General features: G+C 35.6%; 3 protein-coding genes across 6 annotated transcripts; 1 reads left to right on the top strand and 2 right to left on the bottom strand.

Moving 5' to 3' along the window:
- Positions 1–423: 423 nt before the first annotated feature.
- On the top strand, positions 424–8,196 carry LOC131782159 (acyl-CoA-binding domain-containing protein 5-like). The gene is made up of 9 exons (XM_059098879.2): positions 424–491; positions 595–629; positions 1,236–1,321; positions 2,268–2,340; positions 2,651–3,140; positions 3,568–4,221; positions 4,895–5,130; positions 6,005–6,127; positions 6,456–8,196. The coding sequence occupies exons 1-9, from the start codon at positions 425–427 to the stop codon at positions 6,471–6,473; spliced, it is 1,782 nt and encodes a 593-aa protein (XP_058954862.2). The 5' UTR covers position 424; the 3' UTR covers positions 6,474–8,196.
- Positions 8,190–10,917, bottom strand: LOC131782167 (protein SPO16 homolog). Its single transcript, XM_059098888.2, has 6 exons — positions 10,784–10,917; positions 10,565–10,694; positions 10,321–10,422; positions 9,541–9,619; positions 8,503–8,620; positions 8,190–8,334 (listed from the first exon to the last, which is right to left on the bottom strand). The coding sequence occupies exons 1-6, from the start codon at positions 10,881–10,883 to the stop codon at positions 8,192–8,194; spliced, it is 672 nt and encodes a 223-aa protein (XP_058954871.2). The 5' UTR covers positions 10,884–10,917; the 3' UTR covers positions 8,190–8,191.
- Positions 10,918–12,047: 1,130 nt separating this feature from the next.
- LOC131782076 (TRAF3-interacting protein 1) lies at positions 12,048–22,979 on the bottom strand. Of its 4 annotated transcripts, none has more exons than XM_059098791.2 (20): positions 22,751–22,979; positions 22,599–22,667; positions 22,406–22,454; positions 20,995–21,104; positions 20,518–20,579; positions 19,463–19,604; positions 18,771–18,914; positions 18,461–18,535; positions 17,754–17,835; positions 17,181–17,204; positions 16,616–16,703; positions 16,185–16,271; positions 15,491–15,608; positions 15,021–15,060; positions 14,559–14,635; positions 14,099–14,164; positions 13,931–14,008; positions 13,290–13,375; positions 13,042–13,111; positions 12,048–12,925 (listed from the first exon to the last, which is right to left on the bottom strand). In XM_059098791.2, exons 1-20 carry the CDS (start codon positions 22,871–22,873, stop codon positions 12,833–12,835), a joined length of 1,683 nt encoding a protein of 560 aa, XP_058954774.2. In that variant the 5' UTR covers positions 22,874–22,979; the 3' UTR covers positions 12,048–12,832. The 4 variants fall into 4 exon arrangements, with proteins under 4 accessions (XP_058954774.2, XP_058954776.2, XP_058954775.2 ...); XM_059098793.2 differs by having other exon boundaries at positions 17,787–17,835; XM_059098792.2 differs by having other exon boundaries at positions 18,461–18,532.
- Positions 22,980–22,982: the final 3 nt, after the last annotated feature.

Raw genomic sequence — 22,982 nt, 5'->3', positions numbered from 1 at the left:
CTATTAACTCAATTGATAATACTAAATTACCCTGCTATACACTACCCTCAGACAGGTGACATAATTAGGAATGAGCTATACGAGTTACATGTTACCAAAGCAAGCTCAACCCCCAAGTAAGATCTGAAGTAAACCGATTGTTAAAAAAAAAATTTTTAAAAAATAACTCAAGTTTGTCTCATGCTCTGTCATTTCAAATGTTCGGAAATTTACCCTTCCTTTCCAAACAACTTCTTCCAAGTCATTGGCCCTTTGTTGTCCATTCACTTTTTTCTTACATTAACAGAAGGAAAATTAAAATTACCAGCTTGTAAGAAATTTAATTTGTCTCGCCTGAAGAAACCATTTCATGAATTTTTTCCGTAACCAAACATGAAGTCACTTGTCCTACATCACGTGACTCTTTCTCGCTCTGATCTTAAACATGGCGGACTGTATCGAAGAGAGATTCGACGCTGCAGTAAATGTAGTGAGATCAATGCCAAAAAAAGGTATCAGTGACCTTCTAGAGAAATTTTCCGAAAAAGCATGAATCATTCACTACATTAAGCGTGTTTTTTCTCCATAACGACGATATTCTGATTTATATTACAGGTTCTTACAAGCCATCTTACGAAACGATGTTGAAGGTACAATATACAATGTTGAAGTGGGACTAAAGTCCATTTACGAATTCTCTTTGGCGCATTGATCTAACAAAACTATATGATGATAACATAATGGTAGCCTTTCGATGCTGAAATTCGTTGTCATGAAGCAACTGATCGTTTAAAAATATGTTTTTGGTAATTTTATTAGCAAATACTTCGAGTTGTTTGTTCCAAACACACGTCTGAAGTCTTCGAAAGATTTTGTTATTTATTTAAATTTTGCTATAGCGTTGAGCTGGTGATGACTTTGAATGGTGAAAATATTGGGTACTTTTTTAATTTTACAACTTAATGGACGATCTCATTTCAAAAATTTTCAGCAAAATTCCAGGAATTGTAGTAATTACGGAAAATACGTGTGAAGTAGAATGAATTCGGCAGTTCTAGAAGTAAGCGCACACCTGTTCGAGCTGATCTTTTATGTATGTTGGTAGATCCTGTCATTCACTGTCCACTTTAAAGCTACAAGGTGTTTTCTCGTCGACAATATTGATTTCCATAAGCTTGCACATGATAGATAATTTTGATTACTGATTTTGTTTACTTTTTGTCTCTTATTTTTTATCTTATTTTTTTCACTTTTAGTTTTATGCATTTTACAAGCAAGCTAAGGAGGGAGAATGTTGTGAATCAAAGCCTGGATTTTGGGATGTTGTGAAAAAAGCAAAATGGTAATTTCACTTGTATAGCAGTCATTTTTTAATGGAAAGCAAGGCCAGAGGAAACAAAAATTCTGAAATCCAGCACAGATGCATGTAACATGGCTAGGACAGGGCTTTACCCATGGATCAAGAATTGAGCAAGAAAAATTACTTGCTTGGCAGGAATATCTCTGTGTTCTGGATGACTTTACTTTTTTCCTATCTCCTACTTTAGAAATATTTTTGTGGGGCATAGACAAATCAATGTTAGGGTTTTCAAAACAGTTTGTGTGCATTGTTTTTGTTTTTCTAACGCTGGTGTTTGTGTGACTTGATGTATGATAAAACTGTTGATTACAAAAACCCTGATACAACAATTGCTGTATAGTAAAACTTTGCTAACTTGAACTACCTTGGGAAACAAAAAGAGATACAAGTGAGCAGGGCTTAAGTTAACCGATAGAAAAAGACCAAGAAAATGGAGTAAAAGGATATTGGATCTTGTAGGAGTTACTGGAGATTTGTCAGTTAACAGAGCTTGAGTAGGGTTCTAATTTAATTCTCCTTACAGTTAAAATAATTTTTGTCAAGATAAATACTAAGTATGTACATGTAGTAATAACTCTACAGGTAGATTTGATCAGATTTTTATGCAGGGTAAATTTAGTTATCTTGACATGCTTTCATGTTAACACACCTATCAGCCAATGAGGGTGTGCCAACAATGCAATTTGATGTACAATTTCAAGTTAGTGATAAAGGAGTTAAACCAATTAATGTACAGTGATCACGTAATCTTGTCACCACTCCACTGCACATCAAATAACAAAAGGTGGTTTTGACTAAAATCAGAATGACAGTTATGCACAAGAATTTTACATTTGTTTCTAAGATTTGAAAGATTTTATTCTTTGGCTGAATACTGATAAGAGTGATCAATTCTCCAAATAGAGTTTTACTTTATTTTCTTTTACAGGGAGGCATGGCATGGCTTGGGTAAGATGACAAAGCAAGAAGCTATGGAATCTTATGTCCATGAACTAAAACAGGTATTAATAGTCTTCAAACAGGTTCTTCACACCTTACAAGGGGGCAGTTCCACCTGCCACTTGGCTTTTAGTCAAACCCTTAAGTCACTATAGAACTGTCTCCAACTGTCTTTTACATTAGTGAATGTTTAAAAACAGTGGTACAAAATATTGATCACTTGATTAGGGACTATGGCTGACAAGAGTCCATCTCACAACAACCCTTGTCTATGAGAGTACTATACAGAACTTACCTATTTGGGGGACTTATTACCTTTTGCTAATGATATATTGCTAAATATGTAATACAATACTAAACATATGTCATTAGGTAATGGAAAACTTACCAGAAGGTGAAGAAGCAGCAGATTTTAGTGAAGTGCTGAAGACTTTTTACCAAGTAGTGTATGAAGGCCAAGAGGAGAAACCTCCAGCAGTTCTTAAAATCTTTGAGAAAGAAAGTGTTCCAGAAAAGATCAAAGCAACAGGAAAATTACAATCAAACTCACATCATACACCCCAGGATAAAAATGTGGTGAATGGTTATGGTAATGTACACAAGGTAAATGGAACATGTGAAGAGTTTTCTCATGGGGTGAATGGATTCCCTCACAAAGATAGCATGGATATGCATGCGCAATTTCCACACAGGGATAGTTTAGAACTCAGCAAGAAAGCAGGCATGGATTTAAAGCGACTGCAATTTTCAAAAGCAGTTAATCCAGTGCTTATAATATCTTCGGATGAATTAAAAGAATGTGATGAGGAAGATGAGAATGATGATGATAATGACAGTGGAATTCAAAATGGAATGTGTGAAGGTATGTATATGTGATTGTAGTGATGCAGTAGTTAAGTTTAAATTTCACTCCAAAAAATTTTTCTTTCTGCAATTAATCTTTCTACACTACTGAAGTAGGAATTAAACTACAATGGAAATTTCATTCAGAAATCCAGAATAATTGTCTCTTTCCCCTGGACAGAGGTGTCCCTTCAATTGAGGTAATGGATAGAAAGATCATATGAACATTTTTTTGGGACAGAAGTCTGTGTCCCCTGAATGGATGTGTCTGCTGATTAGAGTTGTTCCAAACAAGAGTTGCCATTGTAGTTTGAAATTATTCTGACCTGAACTGTGTTGTAAACTACAACATACACATGAAAGAAGTGACATCCAGATACCTGGTTATTATGTGGTGGTCCTCTTTTTTCAACTTCTTGATATCAACTTTATGATTTTAATTGCAGTTCCACCTTTGAGACCAAGTGATGCTGAGTCAGCAAGACCTAAAGAAAAGAGTGGAATTATTCTGACAAGTGACGAAAGTGAAGAGGATGAATTTTGTGACTCCCTAGATCCTGAGTGTCTGCGAGAATTACAAAATGGAAATCATTTGGACAGAGAACTGCCAGATCTTGATGCTGCATTGAAAAGGGTTGATTTGACGAAGAGAAATAGTCCCAGCAGCTCCCCTGAACATGTCACAAGTTCAACAATGTCAGAATCTGAACATTCAGATTTAGAGAGCGATTTGAAAAGTTTGGAGCTTTTAACAAGTACACCATATGCTAAACATGTGACTTTTGCCGTTGATGATACTGGAAATAGTACAACTACTGTAGTTAATTTGGATTTGTCCAAGGTTGAGCCTTCAGTCACTGAGGAATGCTTTTCTGAGGTCACTCCTCTTCTGGAGAACGGACATAATCACGAAACTAATGTAGATGTGACAGAGGACGAATCATATCTACCTTTGGATCAAGCACCTAAGAAACCATCAGGGATCCTTAAGTCACATTATTCTGTGAGAGAACATGGGGGAGGTGATGCTTCTCAACAGCCATCTGGTCGTGGTCATGGAGGTCGAACAAGACAGTCACAAGGAACTAGAACCAAAGAAGGTATTTAACATATAATGATTTAAAAAATTGTGTCAAGGTTGTAGTAATATTTGGTGACATGTCTTTCCATCATGTGTCTTACTAAGTATTTAATTTAAACTTGTTGTTTCTTGTTCTTAAATAAAGTTTGAGTTATCAGGATGGCAAATTTTCAACAAAAATGACATGAAAACAAAAAAAAATTGTCTGGTTTTTAGTTGATTTTGTGAAAGAACTATTAAGACTACCATGTTACCATTAAATTACTGGTAGTGACACCTTTTTTTTTTTTTTTTTTTTTTTTTTTTTTTTTTTTCCAGTAGCCTACCATAAAACAAACAAACAAACAAAAAACAACAATACTGCACATAGGGTTTGAGTCATCAGGAGTTAACTGTGCCTTTAACAATATTTTCACTTTCGTTTTAACCCTTTAAAACCCAGAAGTTATGAACTTGTAACTTTTCCCAATAATATACATACATTATCCAACAGGTAATGAGGATACTCAAACTTATCAGGTAGAAGTTGTTGTCTTGATCCAACACCAATTTCTCCTAACTAATTTGCAAGGAAATACGTTGCAGCTAGAGGGGAGAATAAATGGTCAAATTCTGTGATCAGATCATGGGAGTTAAAGGGTTTATTAACCTCATTCAATAGTTTATAAAGCAACCCTATATTAATCCATCAGGGACCAGCTCTATGAGTGGAGTAAGTCGTCCATCAAGAGGGCACAGACGAAGGAGTGACAGTGACAGTGAAGATGAACTGACAAGTGATCATACAAGTGGCCCAGATTATGACTCAGCAGGTGACAGGGATGAAATCAATGAAAGGATCTTACAAGCTCTTGAAAGGCTTCATCAGGACATGAAAGGTGTGCTGCGGAGACTTAACACTATGGAGGAAGCACTCTTATCTAGACAGGTAGGTTGTCACATTTTGATAAAATCGGTTTTATGGGTTATTGCATATAAAGAGGACTTCATTTATTTTCCTTTCCTCCTTTTCAAAGGTCTCAAATAATACTTGTATGTCCTAGGGTATCTTACCCTTTAACCCATAAGAGTGACGAGCATCTAATTTCTCTCAACAAAATCACCTCTGAATCAAATAAGGTCACAAGAATAGAGAAAATGATCACCAACTAAAGCAGCTCTTGATTGTTAAACAAATTCTCCTGGTCAGTAACTTAGGAAATGTATAGAGAAAAGCATGGAGAATATGCATACTGATGTAATAGGAAGTAAAGGATAAGACTTGACTTGAGCCATGTTCCTTGAAATTTTGTTGGATCCCTCACAAGTTTTGAGGGAATTTCAAATTATCTTTGATATACTTAAACTAAAAAAGGAAATCAAACAATTGTGTGATGATTTTAGCCCAAAATTTATTTTCAACTGCCTTATTTTTAAGTTTTACAGATCTCAGCAATGATTGATAGAGCTCAGAATGTTATTACCAATTGATTATTTCCCATACATCAATAAATTGTCAAGATTACAGTTTCACTTGAAAAAAAAAGTGCAGAAACAATGAGAAGTAATTTTTGTTTCTTAACATTGTGACTCTAATATTAATAATAATAAATGTCTTTATTGCTCATTGGATAAAAATACATATGTAATGTTACAGGACAAAAAGATTCAGGGTTCAGCCAAAAATTACAATAGAATAAAATTACAATAGATTAGCATAGACTCTAGCATTGTCAATCTAGTAATACTAGAGGTCTTTTGCATTGTTTAACTTTCCTTCATATAAATAGTAAATAATTAATCTGTGTTTATTTCTCTATCAGGATATAGATCCTAGATCTGAGCAGGCATGGTGGAAATCTTACATTCCATCAAAGCCTTTGATGTTCCTCGTCTTGTGGCCTTTCATTGTGAACATTGTCTTTTATTACTTCAGACGAAGGAAGGTGAGACAAATTGACAAGCATATTTACAAACAAACAGATGGGAAAAAACACTGTCTTAAACAATCACTGAATTCAATTAGAACAAAGGAAATGAAGACTTGGAGCCAATGAGAACTCAAAGTGAAAACATGCAAACTGCCCAAGAATAGGAGACAATGGGTGACCAAGATGGGGCTGGTATTTAGGTTTGGTATATAAGAGGTTAAGAGGGTTGTTTGACTCACAGCTTAGGCACGGATGAGGGACAGTATGTTAAAATTTCTTACTATGCAAGTTTTTGGTAATAAATTGGACTTAACAGGTTTAATTTCCTCTTTATATCTGGCAGAGTTCACAGCAAAGATGATAATCACAAGCCTAATCACTCCAGGTTGTGATAATTTATGGCAATGCCATGATATGCAAGGTTATTGCTCATTGACTTCCTTTATTTAGTGGGTGAGGACTACTCAACAACAAGCACCATCAAAGGTCAACATTAGAAATATGAAAATTCTGTTGTACTATCAAGAACTGGGAAATCGCAAAAATGTTAGAGTGCGAATCTGGTCTCCAAAGAATTTCTTCTCCACTTCTGAATATTAACAAATACAGCAACAACAACAAAAACAACAAACAGGCTTTGTTTTTGGTACCATCATATTTATTGACTCAGTCAGACAAATACAGGTAGCATGATGGTGAACCAGCACATTGTGAACAATACATTATTTATAAGTATTTTTTATAATTATTTGTGAAGTAAATTTCACTAATACTCTCAATGTAACAAAAACACATCAATTGAACAATATTAAGGTCATTCATTCACAATTCAGTCACCCATAAGTACCTTCTTGATCAACAACATTCATATTGCTTGTCCTGAATTCTGTCACATAGTATGATGTAGGTAGACAGACAAAAGTAATTTAGTATTAATTAATTTAATGTGTATTGACCATATACTTTGCATCATTTGTTTAACTCTTGTTCCCCCAAAGAGTGACTAGCAACACTTCTTACATACAGTATCGCTTCTGAATCAAACATTAAGGTCATGAGGATGAGGAAATTATCTCCAACTGAAAAAGCTTGATTGTGAAACAAATTCACCATGTCAGTACCATTGGAAATTTCTAGAAAACAGTGTGGAGAATATACATACTGATGTTAGGGTGTACAGGGTCAAGAGTTTGCTCAAGTGAAGGAGATGCAATCGGATATGTTGTGAACAGATAACGTCATAAAAGGAAGCAAGGATAAAATTGAAATACAGCTGACACCTTGTAATAGCTCTCTCACACAAACACTCCTTTCTTAACTCTTTCTTGCTCCCAGGTGTTACCACAAAGTGAATTTTCCCTACGATATCTTTACATTGTCAAGCAGTGTGGTGATGAGAAAAATTAAATGCATGAGTTATAAGGTGTTGCTCAATAAAACATGGAATACTCCAAGTAGAAATTGTAACAAATGTGTAGCAGACAGCAAGAAGAAATATTAATAACCTCTGTAATGAAAAGTTTCAGTCGTTAACAGTGCATTTGCCAGGCTATTGTGGTGATGCAACCATAGCTGACCTTTCATATTGTTGTATTGGGGTTTCTAGTTGATATCGTTTTGTACTATAATTTGAGCAGACACTTAGCACACAGTCACAGTTCACAGTTAGGCATTATGTACTAGCACCAGAATTAATCTTATTGGTTGTGTACTTGTGATAAACTAGCAAAATCAGTTTCCAACTTTAGAACTGAATGGAGCTAAAGAATAATTCAGTTCACATAACACTCTTGTCAAATCCTACATGTATTCCCCATAATCACACTTTCAGCATTAACAGTGTTTGATTTAAAGGATTTTTTTTTTTGTTGATACATTGCGTTTTCAATGGGAACTGTACTGGTTTATTTACTGAGGTGTTTAATATCAATTTTTAATCTGACTGTGATATCACTGACTTCATAGGAAAGTCATTATTTAACAAACAAAGTGTTTTTAAAAATAGTTTTACATGGAAGTGGTTTGAATGGGTTTTCACCCAAATTTAGATTATGCAATAAAGACTTCAAGTCAGTAAAGTTAAATCTGTATACAGTCTTTTTCAAAGAAGTTGATAATTTTCTGAGCAGTGTGTTGATCCAAACTACAGTCTAACAACTCTTCCTTGGTAGCCTGTGACACCCTGGTTACATTCTTGCAACCATCCTGCAGCACCAAGCATTCTTAAGATGTGTAGTTAAGGAAACTTCAAGGAAAAACAAGACCTAATAACTCACTCTGTTTATCACCATTGCTTATTCAAAGTTCTTCTTGATTTAACAGTATAGAGGGAGACAAAGAATGGGGAAAAAGTTCCATTGTAAGGAGACAAGCTTTTAACCAAAGGATACCATGATTACTTAGACCTATAGTAGCTAGGGCACCAAGAACAATGTTGTCATTGATTGTGTACTCTTGGAGCCTCTTCATTCTTTCTTGGATCACTCCTACCATGGGCTTACTAGTAACCTAGATACAAAAAAACAGTTCTTAGATATAGACCAAGTTTTTATAAACAATCACCTCTACAATTCAAAATATTGTTGGTTCAACTGCACTCAGGCTTTAGCAGGTGCCCGTCCAGTGGCCCAATGGTCAGCTTTAGGTTTGATTAACCAGACTCTGTTTCTGAAATAAAGCCTTGCGCACCCTCTGCTGCAGAGGATCAAGGTCTAGGCTCTGATAGAAACAGCAGAGGAAGAACCTTGGTCAGCTAAAGCAATGTCTGTCTATGATGGATTTACACTATCAGTACAAGTGAAAATACAAGATCAGGTCCAATATCAACTTTGTTCCTGGGGTCTCGTTTCCTCAAAGAAGGGAGAGACCTGGGAACAGGGTCAATGTAATATAGGTAGCCTTGTTAACATATAGGTTGATAGTAGACCAGATGTTGCTTAATAGTTGACAGACATTTCACTATTGCTGTCAATTTTCAACCTCTACCCTATTGGCATGATGTACTAAGTACACCATGCAATTTGCAGTTTGTGTGCCTACATGACATACTCAGTTTGTTCAAGGTTAGAGAGTAACAACATAATCTGCAGCTCTGGATAAGCAAATTAACCTGGCTCTCAGTCTCAAAACAAGTTAGAATTCTTAAATATTATAAATCAATGTATGTTGGCACAGGACTTCCCTGTGGGGTTGGCAGCAAGAGGTTAACTGACAGCTGTCTTCCATGTAATTTCCAACTGACTCATCAATTAATAGTGAAAGTAAAGAGGTGATGGTCTCTGACTGATGATGATGGCCCTATGTGACCAAGAGCACAGAGAGAAACCAAGGCTAAATGTAGTGCAAGTTTACCTCATGCCAGGTAGACATCATTTGAGTCATCTATTTAACAAAGAAATATTTTATCTTCTGAAGGTTATCTTACACACCTTAGAAATAGTCATCATGCATTCAAAGCATTCTTTGGTACTGTGGGCAGGAATAAACCTTGAACTTGTTCCTAAGAATCTAGTAATATTATAGTTACTGTAGATTGTATGAGGTTCCCACATGGTCAGGATTTGACAAAATTTCTGCCATGCCTGAAAATTCTTCTTGAAGTTGGGTTTTGCATACCCACAACTCACCAATATGGATTTACACCATTGTGAGGTGGGTGCACAGTGCCTTAAATTTGACTTTTGAAATCAGAAATCAAAATTAATATATACTTAAAAAGTGGGGAACAATGAAGGCAGGCTCTGATTGGCTACTCAAACTCCTAATGTCCTTGCTATTACCCCCCCTTAAAATATTATAATCACTGCAGGCATAAATGAGTGAAAATTATCTTTTTGTGTCATATTATCTCACTGTTTAAGTATTCACCTCAGTGTCAGTGGCTAGCAGTGGAGATTTCCCTTGCCACTTCATGACTTGGTAGATATCCACCACAAGTAACCTCCATTTTGGAAAATAGTTGTTAACTATGTAAAGTTTTCTTCGGGGTCTAGCCCTGAGTGAAACAAACTTGGAGTAGGAAAACGAAACTTAACGTCACGAATTTTTTTTTCCCATTTAAAGGTATTTAGTTTATGGGGAAAACACCTTTTGAAGTGTCTTGATGCATTTGTTGGTGTCGTATGTTATAATTTTGGCTGAACATAGTGTTATTCAACGTAATTATTTTTTGGTGACCAGAATTGTGTCTATACTTCGTAAACTTTCACCTGCTTTGCAAGGCTGTCCAAGCTTTTATTTGTTCAGGCCCCATAAAAGCAGCCACAAGAATAACATAGGCTTTACGATGTAACTGGTTTAGTTTGTGTATCCTAAGGAAAAAAATGATTATAATTTAAGATAGTAACTCAGTGAAAATAAAATTCTGAATTCAATAAGCTCGCGTTAAGATGTTGCAGTTTTTTTAGTTCAATTATTAAGGGTAAGGCAAAACTTCGGAACGTTTGGTTATACCTCTCTATGGTATCTTCGTTAATTAAATGCTTTTCCTGGTTCTCCGTCAGTACCTGGTCCAAAGGCATAATCATGAAGGCGACGGAAGAGAGTCGAAAAATTATCACTCCATGGCCCGTTGTGTCTGTAACTATAAGATTTTCGATATATAACTTACAGTGGGTGTCTATTTGGAATGTAAAATTATAAAAACTTAAGTTCATTCTGATTTATGATTACCCCGAACTTTATGATATTGCATCAGAAGTCGGTGAATGTCGCTGTTTTCGAGTGATCTGTTCAGTATCACTGGCCAACTTGGTAGAACGCTGTCCGCCATATTGGTTAAAAGGAACCGACTTAAATCTTCGTGCCCAAGAAATTTCCGATCGATGCCGACGAATTCCCGAAGTACTGAGGTCTTGTGTTGATGAAGGTCCTAAATTCGATTTCCCTACCCCTCGTTCGCATCTTTTTGCATTCACATAATTCTCTAAGAGTTCATATGTTAAGTCAACATATAAGCCTTAATACAATCGATGCTTGGGTCCAAGCGGTGGGTGTAATACGAAGCTCAGTGGTCACGAGTGGCGGATCGCGGGTCACGGATGGCGAGTACGGGTGGCGGATCGCGGGTCACGGATGGCGAGTACGGGTGGCGGGTCACTGACCATGGGTCACGGGTCGCTATTTCAAGAATTATTCAGCGGACGCCTGTGACCCGTAAATGCGTTTCGCGCAGCAGGCCTGATATTACTGTAAGTTCTCATGTTAACCTTTGATCTGGTGGGCCTTTAGGATGACTTTGGTTTAGTTTTTCGACACGTAATATTACGAACCGCTCTTAAGAGGCTGATTCTCTGTATCCCTAAATATGACTGACAAAATTTTGATTTGGCTCATCGCCCTTGACAATGCACGTTAATCATTACTTTGGGTAGATAAACAGCACTGTAGTCATTATATTGAAACATCGCCACTTTAATTCTTCACACGACCATAAATATCGAATTTCAATACATACTCCTGTATGGTGGAGATTGAGCATTAACTTAATGTTAGTATCTCCTCACAGAAGGTATTAAAATGGCAATGGTATGAAGAGAGAATGTAGAAGGTAACTTCGCTATTAGGAGTTAAGTAACAAGTACTTTATTACTTGGTAATTATTTATATACTCTGTACAAAATGAGTTGTTAAGTCTTAAATTTTCATGTCTTTAGCAGCGAGAGGATGATCTTGTTATATTAAACAGGAAGAAAACGTTCCTCTAATGAAGACGACCAGAAATGGATCAAATACAAACATAACACACACAAAAGGGATTTTCATTAGGTTGTCATTTCTCATTATTAATGAAAGACTCTCCCCTTTCTTCACAACGAAAGACTGATATAACAAACCGTAAGCATTAAAAGAAGATTGCTTCAATTTGTCACGAATACCTTGGTGGATATAAAACTGTTCACGAAACTCACTGTCTGGTACTCCTCTTTTACCCACCCCCCCCCCCCCCCCCTCTAGAGAAAAGAAGACAAAATTGCGAATGAAAGGAAAATAACAGCGACAGTACTTCTGTTCTTCACTTTTTTTAAATGGTAAAATATAAACCCTTTTCAAGATAGCGTTCTCACCACCGGAATTGCCTTTGCAAACTGTAATCACGCCATTTTCCACTAAAAAAATGTCGACAGTCTTCGATTTGACTGGGTTGCCGTAATTCGACAGACATTTTGAAGCAATCTTATTTCTATGCTAAAAAAAGAACGGGTAACAGAATAGTGATAAGGTTCAATATATATTAAATTTCCAACAAAAGAAAAGATAAACATATCTAAACAGTAATTTGTGTAAAAGCTTTAGTAATTATTGCGTCGGAGTGTTGTAAAGTACCAAATAAAATCCAAAAATCGTACTCGAGAGTGGTTCTTCTGGTGGTTGCTTTTCTACATGTAAACTTTAGCTACGTGGTTTAATAACTGTGGTCTGGTTGCTGGCGATTGTAGGCGTAAAATGGGATTTTTCCGCAACTAGATAAAGGCACAATTTCCCTCCGGCGAATTAGTGTGTATTTTTAACGGAGATTTCTCTTCACTTAAATGAATGAGAGACTTTCTAAGAGCACAAACACTCTCGCACTCTCCTATAATCCATCTCTTGGTTGTGTATTTTTCGTTGCTCGATAAAATAAATACCCGGGTCGAGAGCTCCTTTGTACACTGAACGTCTACCCGCCGTTTACAAGAGATAATTTACATTTTTACAAGCACCGCACCAGAGCAGTCCTTTTCATCTGGATGTTAATGATACACTGGAGAGCATTTTCTGTACTTTTTCGTCATTTCTCAAGATATTACACTTTACTGTGCTTATCCTATCGACCTGGGATAGAAAACGAAAAAAAAAAAGAATCAATATATACTTGGCACGAGATTGTAGGGTCTCAAATATCTATAATCTCAAACTTACTCGACTCGTACACAAAATCGATAGCTTACCATTTCTGTTATTTCAGTGTCAAGTTCATCTAGCTGTGATTTTAAGGGTGCGATCTCATTTTGTGTTATGCTGTGAAAAGAAAGCATGAAAAAAGATTGAAAGATGCCAAATTTGAGCGAAGAGAGATCATAAATTCAGTCAGTCACGAAGGTGGAAGAAGGCTATGGCGATTCTCTTCAGAACACAACAGACAACAATGTGACGACAGACTAGGAAAAAACCTCAGGAGTAAAGAGATTTATGTTACCTTTCCTCTCTTCTTAACGCTATTTCATGCTCCTTATTTTCCCGTCTCCACAGATCCAACTCCTTTTGCATACTATCCATATCTTCCTGTTATCAAAAATAATACAAAAAAATTTGAAAAAAGCCAGCTTTTCCACAACGGCCACCTTTGGAAAATAGAACCTCCCAGCTGGTCAAAAAGAAAACAGTGACCCTTGTAAGGAAAAAAGACGTTGGCAGAGGTTCGACTGAATACCATTCCAGGCATTAAAACTACAGCAGATTTATGTACAGTTCCTTTCTTTTTTTCCTTCCATGATTAACCCTTTCACTCCCAGAAGTGAACAAAAACGAATTTCTCCCTACAATGTCAAATATATTTTAACAGAAAGGCGACGACAAGAAAAGAACAATACCAGTATCAACCAACCAAATTCTCAACTAAAAATTATATGAAATGCGATGGTGAAGAGGATTGGGGAGAATTGATAATTAGATTTTTGGAGTGATAGGGACTAACATAGTTGCAGTTCCAGAAATCGGCAGTGTATTGCAGTGAATCACAGTGTATCGCCGTCTTTAGCATGCCCCCAAACCCCCCTTGGAGGGAACAGCCACTTATTGAAACTTTTGCTTAGTTGATGCTGCAAAAGTACCCCTTACCTGAATATAGTCCATAATTTTTCCTAATGGATTTGCGCTTCTCGTCAATGTCTGAATACTATTTCTGAGTTTTTCTATCTGTTAAAAGAAATATGCAATTTAAATCGAACACAGAAAGAAAAATATCGCGAATGGAGATACTTGGTATCTTGGTTACGTTGCTCTTACCTCCTTTTGCGCAAGTTCCCTTTCTTTTTTCCTTGCAGCGTCTGATATAATAGGAGCTTGTCTTTCCTACCAAACAGAAAATGAAATCAAACTGAGTTTTGGACAGTTACTGATTTTCAGGTGGTCCAATACACAAAGGAATGCAGTGTTCTCCTTTTCAGGCGGTAACTGATAATTTTTGCCATTTGAAATATTTCTTGTCACCGCCTAAAATCGCTCTTAAATCTTGGAAATTCAACAGGTAAAATAATTCCTCTGCTAGGTTGCAAACGTATTGTACTTGTCAGACTCAAAATAAGGCGAGACTCAGCGAATGAACTGTAAGTTTTGACGGCATCGTAAGAAGGCCCTATTCACATTTTCTTTCCTCGTGAATTGAGGGAAAAAGATTCATTTCTACCAACTTTCAGATATAAATGACTCTTACACAAGGACACGTTCATAACAAACAGTCCCTCACCTGTTTTGGTCTTGTTTCTTGGTTTCGACCTCCTTCAAGCTCTTTCTTTGTTTCAAGAATTTTTCTAACAAGGCCCCCTGAAAGGAAAGGAAACTCTCTCGTCACCCTTAGATAATGGTTTTTTAGTGCCATGATAGAAACGGATAAAACTCCAAACGATCCACCCTCTCACTTCTAAGTTCTCAATAGTAATTCTCCTTGATGTTGCATTGATATTGCAAGTAGAAATTATATCTTGGTCACTCATGGGAGCTTCTGTTAGATAACCGATTCCTGGACCGATTTCTTAATATTAATCGAGGGAATAGTCATAACCCTCATTTGAACTTTCATTTCATTCTATTTTAGTGACATGATGAAAGACTAAAAAGGAAGGATGATGAATACAATGGGGAAAATTTCATCCCCAAAAACAACAACAATAACCATAGATAAATAATCAGTACATGTGAAGATAATTACCGTGTTCACCATCATCTTCAGCTACTTCTCCTGTAGGAGCCTGAGAAAATAAGACAATACCATAATTTGTTGAAGTGAGAGCCTGATGACTGAAAAAAAAGGCCACTTCCATATACAACCACATCTTTGCTTCAATGAGTTTAAGAAATACAGCCAAAAATGCCCTTACAAAAGCCTCCCTTGCAATTTATTATTATGCAATATAAGGTGTGACATGTTTGATTGTGTACATGAAGATACAGTAGAACTGCACTAACTGGAATTCCCAAGGAAAATAAAAGATGGTTTGAGTTAGCAGTGGTTATGGTAAGCTGATAGTAAATGACTGAAAAAATGGGTTAAGGGAAAATGGATCGGGGGGGGGGGGGGAGGGGTTTCAAGTTAACCAGTTAGGGGGGTTCCACTGTACAAAGATGTCTGATAGCTAGAGAAGAGAATTACTCGTCAAATCATGGGAGTTAACCACTCACCACATCTACATCATTTTGGACTGCATGTGCATCTTCAACTACAAAGGTATCATCCTCATCATCATGTTCTTTGCCATCATCCACAATAACACTGGCAACTTGTTTCCCAGACCCAATTCTACAACAAAGAAAAGTTTGCCACTGGTTAACTTTACAAGCTCAAAAACAAATGAATCCTATTAAAACAGTGATACAGTTTGAGGATGAATTATAGATGTTGTAACAGCAAAGACATGCCCAGACACAGATGCTTCCTTCTTGTGAGCAGGTTCCCTTCTTTTCTTTTTATGAATTCTGGTACTTTTTGAAAGAAAACTAGGACCCTAAAACACTGACAAAAGCCCTGCATACAGATATTTTTTAAACTTTTTCAAAAAACCTGTTCTGAGGACCTTTATTCTGCTAGCTTGAAATTGGTTTACCACGAAAAAACTCATGTTCTCAAGAGGTTTGATTTTGGATGGTCTTCTTATCATCAGTTTATAATAAAGAAATCATGAAAAATTCAGGCAAAAAACTGAGTTCTCAGCAGCCTTCTTTGCAAATTGTCCTCTTGTTGAAAGGTTACAATCATAGCAACACAAAATGCTTTTGTTTTGCAGCACAACAAAGTCAACAAGCCAGTGCCTTCTCTTTAAATTTGTGGTTCTTGAAATAATTAATTACTGATATCAATAAAAGCAGACCATTATACCTGGCTATTTGCTCTTCAAGGTCCTCTTGTTGCTTTTTTATCTTAGGTGGGGCAGGCCTTGCACTGCTTGGTCTTGCCATACTACGACTGTTCATTAGAAAGAAATTTGATGTTAAGCAATCTCAGTAGTATAGCATTGTAGAACAAACAAGCTAAAAAAGAATCATTTAAAGGTAACTCTGACCACAAAGGGGTAGAGCATAGAGCTCTAGCCTTCACCAAAAAGTTTGAAGGGGGCGTGACTCTCCCATTTCAGTGTGGAATTGATCTTAATCAAAGCATCAAATTGGTTTGGTAAATAATTCTAACTTCTGTTTTTTGTAATCAAAACAATCCATAAAGGTCACATTTAGCCTGAGTAACAAAACCATTCTCCTAACTAAACAGATGCAGGTAGGTAAGGGTACCGGTAAACCTCCTTTCTTTCATACCTTTTTATAACTTGAGGAGGGAGGTCTTCATCATGTAATACCCCATTCATTTGCTCAGTTGGTCTGGGTTGTTCATCTGTATTTGCACCTAAAGGAAACAAAGAAAATTGGTTATGAACCAAAAACTATGTTTAGTTGATCTTGGTGCTATCAGTATATACAACTTCTTCATATAAAGTAAAGAGATGAAAGTTCCTGAGGTACTCTTCTTGACTCAGCATTTTGGGATTCCTTCTGAAGAAGTTTGCTGATAGAATACTGATAAAAAAACCCCACAATTTCAATTTTTGAAATCAGTTTTCTCCAAGAGGTAGGAATATAAAACCCACATTGTCAAAATCATGGCTATTTTGTCAGCCATCCCACAATAAACATAAGAACTACCAGCAGTTTCAGTGGTATATCAACAACAAAAAATTATTGTTAAAGAGCAAACTCTAGATAAATACTGTACAAAAAATGCCACTCTCAAAGCAGTCCACCCAGAAAATGGAAAACTTTCTGTTTCTGGTAATCAAAGATAACAATTTAATACACATCATTGCACATCTCTGCCACTACCTACCATCACTTTCACTATCTTGAAGATCTGAAACACAAATTATAAATATTAATGATTGGGCACAAAAAAGTAGTCACTGACAGCAACTTAAACTGTTACTTCACGGCTATTACAAAAGACCAATAAATATTATACACCATGGGACCACATTTTCGTGTCACGACTATTTTGATTTTTTCCAAAAGCAGAGGAATATAACTGATTAAGAAAAACTCTAAGCATATCCTTAAATGGGCTCCTTTGGAATGCAGTTTCTGCCTTCAGCAACATGTTCTACCCTAACAAAGCCAAGTGCACTACACTACTAAAGGAAAATGTGATCGCCAGCCACTTTATATCCATTTTTCTCTGTTTCATCAGTTAAGTTCATTCTGATAACATAATAAGTTTGACTTTTCTAACTATTGTACCACCAATATCCAAGTAAGACTTGGGGTGCAAAATCAACAAAGTCCATTACAATAAGGTGTATTTCCAACTCAGAAGTACATTTTTCAAATAACCCTTAAATCTAACGGCACTGTGAACACTTTGTCTGATATGATAAATATTGTTTTCTTTCACACACAAGCATACCCTCTCCCTCCCCTGATGGTCGGCGTCTCTGACCTTTAGCAGAGGATGGTCTTGGAATGCGATTTGCTGGCGCCTCTCCATTCTACAAGAAGAGAGATAAAAATAAATCAACAGATCCTCTTCCAAAAAGACTGCTCAAGATCACCAAATATTAATTTTAAAAACAAGAAATTCACGAAATTAACATTCAAGTTAACACCCTCTGTTTGGTAATCTTAAATTAATTTAACTAGTTGCTGACTGGCTAGTAAATTTTTTCCAAGAATTAAAAGAATAACTTCATTTATATGTTTATGGGTTGAGCAATGTTAGGTCAATCCTACCAATCAAAAACCTTATTTTTCCATGGCAATTTAATTCCCCTGTTTTTCCCATAGCTAAAATTGTCCCGAGTCACTGTAACTTTGCCATTAAAAAAGAAAAATTTGCATCAGAAAAGTAAGGGTTTCTGATCTGAAAAGATATAATTTGCCATGGAAAAGTAAGTTTTGCCCGATAAAGAAGTTTTGTCAATGGCAGATGGGACACTGGATATACTGTTGTATGTGGTATACCCAGTCAAACAAATACCCACAGGTAACTACTATTTTGTTATGAGGTCTGATTTTTCTTATGGTAAATTTTTAATCTCTGTCACCACTTTGGAGATGATTATCAGTTTTTTCTAAAAAAAAGAGGTTTTGTATGTCAGTTAGTGGTCAAGTTACCTCTGATTCACCATCAACTGCAGCTGCTGTTGCTACATCAGGACTATCCACATCATCATCTTTTCTTTGCAGCTGCTGAAATGAAAGTGGTAACCCCTTATATTTGATTTCCACATCGATGTTTACTTAATTCATGGTATCATTCAGAACTTAGTCAACAGTCTTGACTCAACACTTGATCTTCAATGTTTTCCAGCATCCAAAACAGAAGCTTCAAAAATTTGCTTCACTCTACAGAAACTAAGATTAATTCCAGTCAAATGGACCACAAACATGTCACTTGAACAGTTTCTTATTTTTTTCCCCACACCTTTTCTTTTTCTTTTTCTTTTTCTCTCCCTCTGTCAGATTGCTTTTCCTTCTCTTTTTCTCTCTTTGCTGATTCATCTCTTTTCTTTTTATCTGAACTGTCTGCTTTATTAGATGAACTATCCCTCCTTCTGGAAGAGTCACCCTAAAAATAAAATTAAAGTAAAATGTTTGAAAATACCCTTTTGGAATGTAATGAGTGATATTTCTTGAAATAGTTTATCTTGCCTTTAGCATGATTTGACCTCAAAATTATGCTTTGAAGAACTTAACAAGCTTCCATTTAAAAAGATATGATTGAAAGGTTTCCATTCAGGGGTATATGACCACAGGACTGGCATATTAGCTTGTTTTCTTGTAATCTATTTCTTTGTTTACCAACAACTGGGCCAATAAAGGTCAATTAGGAGACTATAATACCATAAAAACATATTTTTGTATAATACCATAAATAAGTATTTCGCTCTTTGGTAAATTAAAAAAGTAACCATTGAAAATATCAATGAATATCAATTTAAGGATACTGCCATAGAGGATAACTGTTACATCTGCATTCAGCACTTAAATGAGCTATACTGACAAAGATAATTGTCTAAGTATACACATAGCTAAATCTGCTACCATTATTATCAGAACTTAACCAACTACATTGTCACATCAAATACCTTGCAACAGAAAAGGAGTGAAAAGTACCTGTTTATGTTTGTCTTTGTCATCTTCTTTCTCTCTGTCTCTACTTCTGTCTCGATCTTTACTTTTTTCCTTGTCTTGTTCTTTTGATTTCTCTTTATCCCTGCTTCCACTACCAGTTCTAGAATCTTTTCTTTTGTTATCACTGGTTATAAACACAGTAAGTGTTTTTTAAATATATATTCAATAATCAATTCTGTTAAGGTTGATATGCCTTCTGCTGCTAAATGTAAACTTTTGACTCTAAGTTTCCATAGTGATAACCATGAAATTAATAGGAATGGCAAGGAAAATTAAACCTGAGAGGAATGCTCCTAAAATTGTTTACTTATTACCCTCTATACCCGAACATCAACATGTACATTCTTCATACTGTTTTTTATAAATTTTCTATGTAGCTGACAAGGAGAATTTAGTCAAAAATCACTAGCTTTTCAAGTTTAGAAAAAAATTTCCTTCATTTTCATCAGCCTAAAAGTTGATTCAGTAGTGATGCCTTCATGAGAAATTAGATGCTAATCACCCTCAGGGGTTAAAGCGTTAGCTCATACATGAAGGTTATTTTGTGCCTTTTTATCATGAGCCTTACTGGCTCCATAAATCATAACATTCTTGTTTGGGTAGCATTTGAAAAACATTTTTATCTTCATAACTCAACTGAAAAAATGTAACTTTTTGTTATTAATAGATAACATGATTCATGCACCATATTAGCAAATACAGCAGAGTCTTAAGGTTGATCAAACAGGCAAAATCATATTAGTGTACACAGCTCAAAGCTATGTGTACTTGGGGTATCTATATATACATCTCTTTCCCAAAATTCCTTTTTCCTTCTATATAATAAGGGTGGTCAGCCTATTTGCTAAGATCCTACAGCTTTTGCAATAAAATCTCATTCACTAGGTTAAAATTTTTTCTTAGAAGTTCCCATAGAAGCTTTAAACTAAGTTTGTTGACTACGTTAAAATTTCTCATGTTAAGTTTGAATTTTAATGCCATCAGCCATGCAACTCACATCAAAAGGCCCTTGTACAACACAAATGTTTGAAACCAACCTTGGTTCTTTTCCGGGTTTTTCTCCTGCTAAAACTTTTTTCACTGCACCAGTACTACTTTTCTAGAAAATTATAAAAAAAAATAATTTAAATTTCTTAAAATCAAGTTAGCTGAGAGTAAATGACTGAAAAATAGGGTCAAGGGAAATTAGATCTCCTTCAAGTTACATGGTGTTTGAGGTAAAGAAGTTGGAGTTACTAGGGTTTTACTGAAACTGTATATATTGAAACTCTGAGTAAATTAGGAAAAGAGATGTAAAGAAAGCCTTGCTGTGAACTCAGAAAACCATGAACATCCAACATATTTTCTAAATATGATTATATCCAAGGGAAATCTTTGTGAATTTGAGGTTTGCTTGCAATGTACCAGTCCAGCTTATCCATGAGATTGATCAATTGAAAGTATGGTGAACTTTCCAGACATATTTCCACTGTTTATAGCTTTCTGAGTTTGACAAAAAGACAAACTTGGCCTACCTTGTGTAAAATTGCTGTGCCCATTGCTTGCAGGAACTCATTTGTCTTTTCAGGTTCATGGCCTGCTACAATTTTTGATGGACGTACTGACAACTGTCCAGTTATCATACCTGTGACCATTTAATTAGACAACAGAGATAATTAGATGTTTTTGCATTGTTTATGAATTACATAACACCAATTTGAAATTTCCCATTTGTAATATCAATGTTTAGTTTGCAATTCATTACCAACTGTAGTGTCATCACTAGAACAATAGTTCTCATTACCAACTGTAGTGTCATCACTAGAACAATAGTTCTCATTATAATCTAATTCTCTCTGATTACTAAATGCTCTATGTAAGTTTTTTCTTTTCAAGTTAAACAAATTATGCTTCCTCTCCAACTTAAAGGCATAAATACATTAAAGCACCACACAAATTCAATCTCTTAAAACTACATGAAAATTAATTGAAAATTATTTGAGTGAAAATGTGAATGTTGAACATGAAAATGAAACCAGCAATGCTATGTTAATGGTAATAACAAATATGATTTTTGCTAAATCCTATTGACTAAAACAATTGCATCACAGAAGAAGGACATCAAATTTTGGACAGTGAAGTGTTAGGAAAGTTTACAAAATAAAAAATAAATTAAAAATATGCCAGTATAAAACAATTGCTGGAAAAGTATCTCTTTTTTTAGTACCCATTTTGTTACCTTTAACCACATTACTTATAACCTAGCCGTTATCTATGAAGGTGCAACAAATTACATCTAAAATCACAAACTAAATGTTTGGTTCACAGGTTTAAATTTGAATTTTTTCCTTTGATGAAATCATTAATTTTCAAGAACAATTTCTCTAAGTAAGCACATCAGGCTGTTACTAAACAAAAACAAATAGCAGATCGGTGAGGCGAATGCCTTTTCTTCTATAACAATTAAATGAGATTTCGCGAAAAGTTCCTGTAAAAATATTATTTTTTACATTTTGTAACTGTTCAGTGCGGATTCGATTTACAAGTCGGTATCACAAGAACACTTCTTTGTGGACAGGATTGCATTAAACAGCGAAATTTGGCTTAAAAGTACTAACCGAAACCTAAAAAAAAAAATTTTTGAAGTCACTCGGCTGAATCTTAAGTGTTCCATTGAATGTATTTAATTTGAAGAAGTAAATTATGGAAGATAATTTTTCATCACGCTCACTTGCGTGCTACAAAACAGGCACCTGATGGTGCATTTTGTCGGATTATAACGAGTATAAAGATCAAATGTCCTCGATGGATTGATAAATTTCTATGGACCTTTATGATTTATGGTTTAAATGGTTAGATATAAATAGTGTTTTTGCCAAACGAAAAACCTGTGCGAAGTGTTACGACTGTTTCTTAGCAACACACAACATGACCTCGGTGTCTTACCTACGACGTCTATTGCTTTTTGAAGAAAAAGAATCTTGGCTTCTTTTTCCTATAATTGAGAATCAGCTGTTAGTATTAGGATGTTAGTCCTAAAATGGGAAACGAGAAGGATAAAAAATAAAAAATATCCCCTCTCGCTTTCAGTGAAGAGCACACTAAATCTAAAGCCTTATAAATTGCAAGCTGCTAATACCTTGACATTCGCTGAGTCCATCTCATCAGCGGTGTACAAGCCTTTGAGAAAACCAGTGTTCCTCACCACCTAAATTTTTGCAGAAATCACAAAGGTATCAAGAGGAAGTCCTCATATCAATACTGTCTTTTTGCCACAGTAATCAAGAGTACCTCAGTGATAATATCATGAAGAAACCGGAATGGAGGCTTGCCCAGCAATTTTTCCGTTAAAGGAGGTTTCTTTATGACCTTCCCTAACGTATCTTGTGTTTTCTTTGCTATTGAAGGGTCCATGGTAGATCTTTCTTCACTGAAATGTTAATAAAACTAGAAAAAAATCTCTGGTAAGCGAGAAAAATGTTAAATAATTCTCCAATGATGCACCGCCATTGCTAAAGCCGCC

The sequence above is a fragment of the Pocillopora verrucosa genome, chromosome 10 (genome assembly GCF_036669915.1).
Source record: "Pocillopora verrucosa isolate sample1 chromosome 10, ASM3666991v2, whole genome shotgun sequence".
Classification (NCBI taxonomy): Eukaryota; Metazoa; Cnidaria; class Anthozoa; order Scleractinia; family Pocilloporidae; genus Pocillopora; species Pocillopora verrucosa.
Note: the sequence above shows the minus strand (reverse complement) of the source record. Positions and strands in the feature narration are given on the sequence as shown.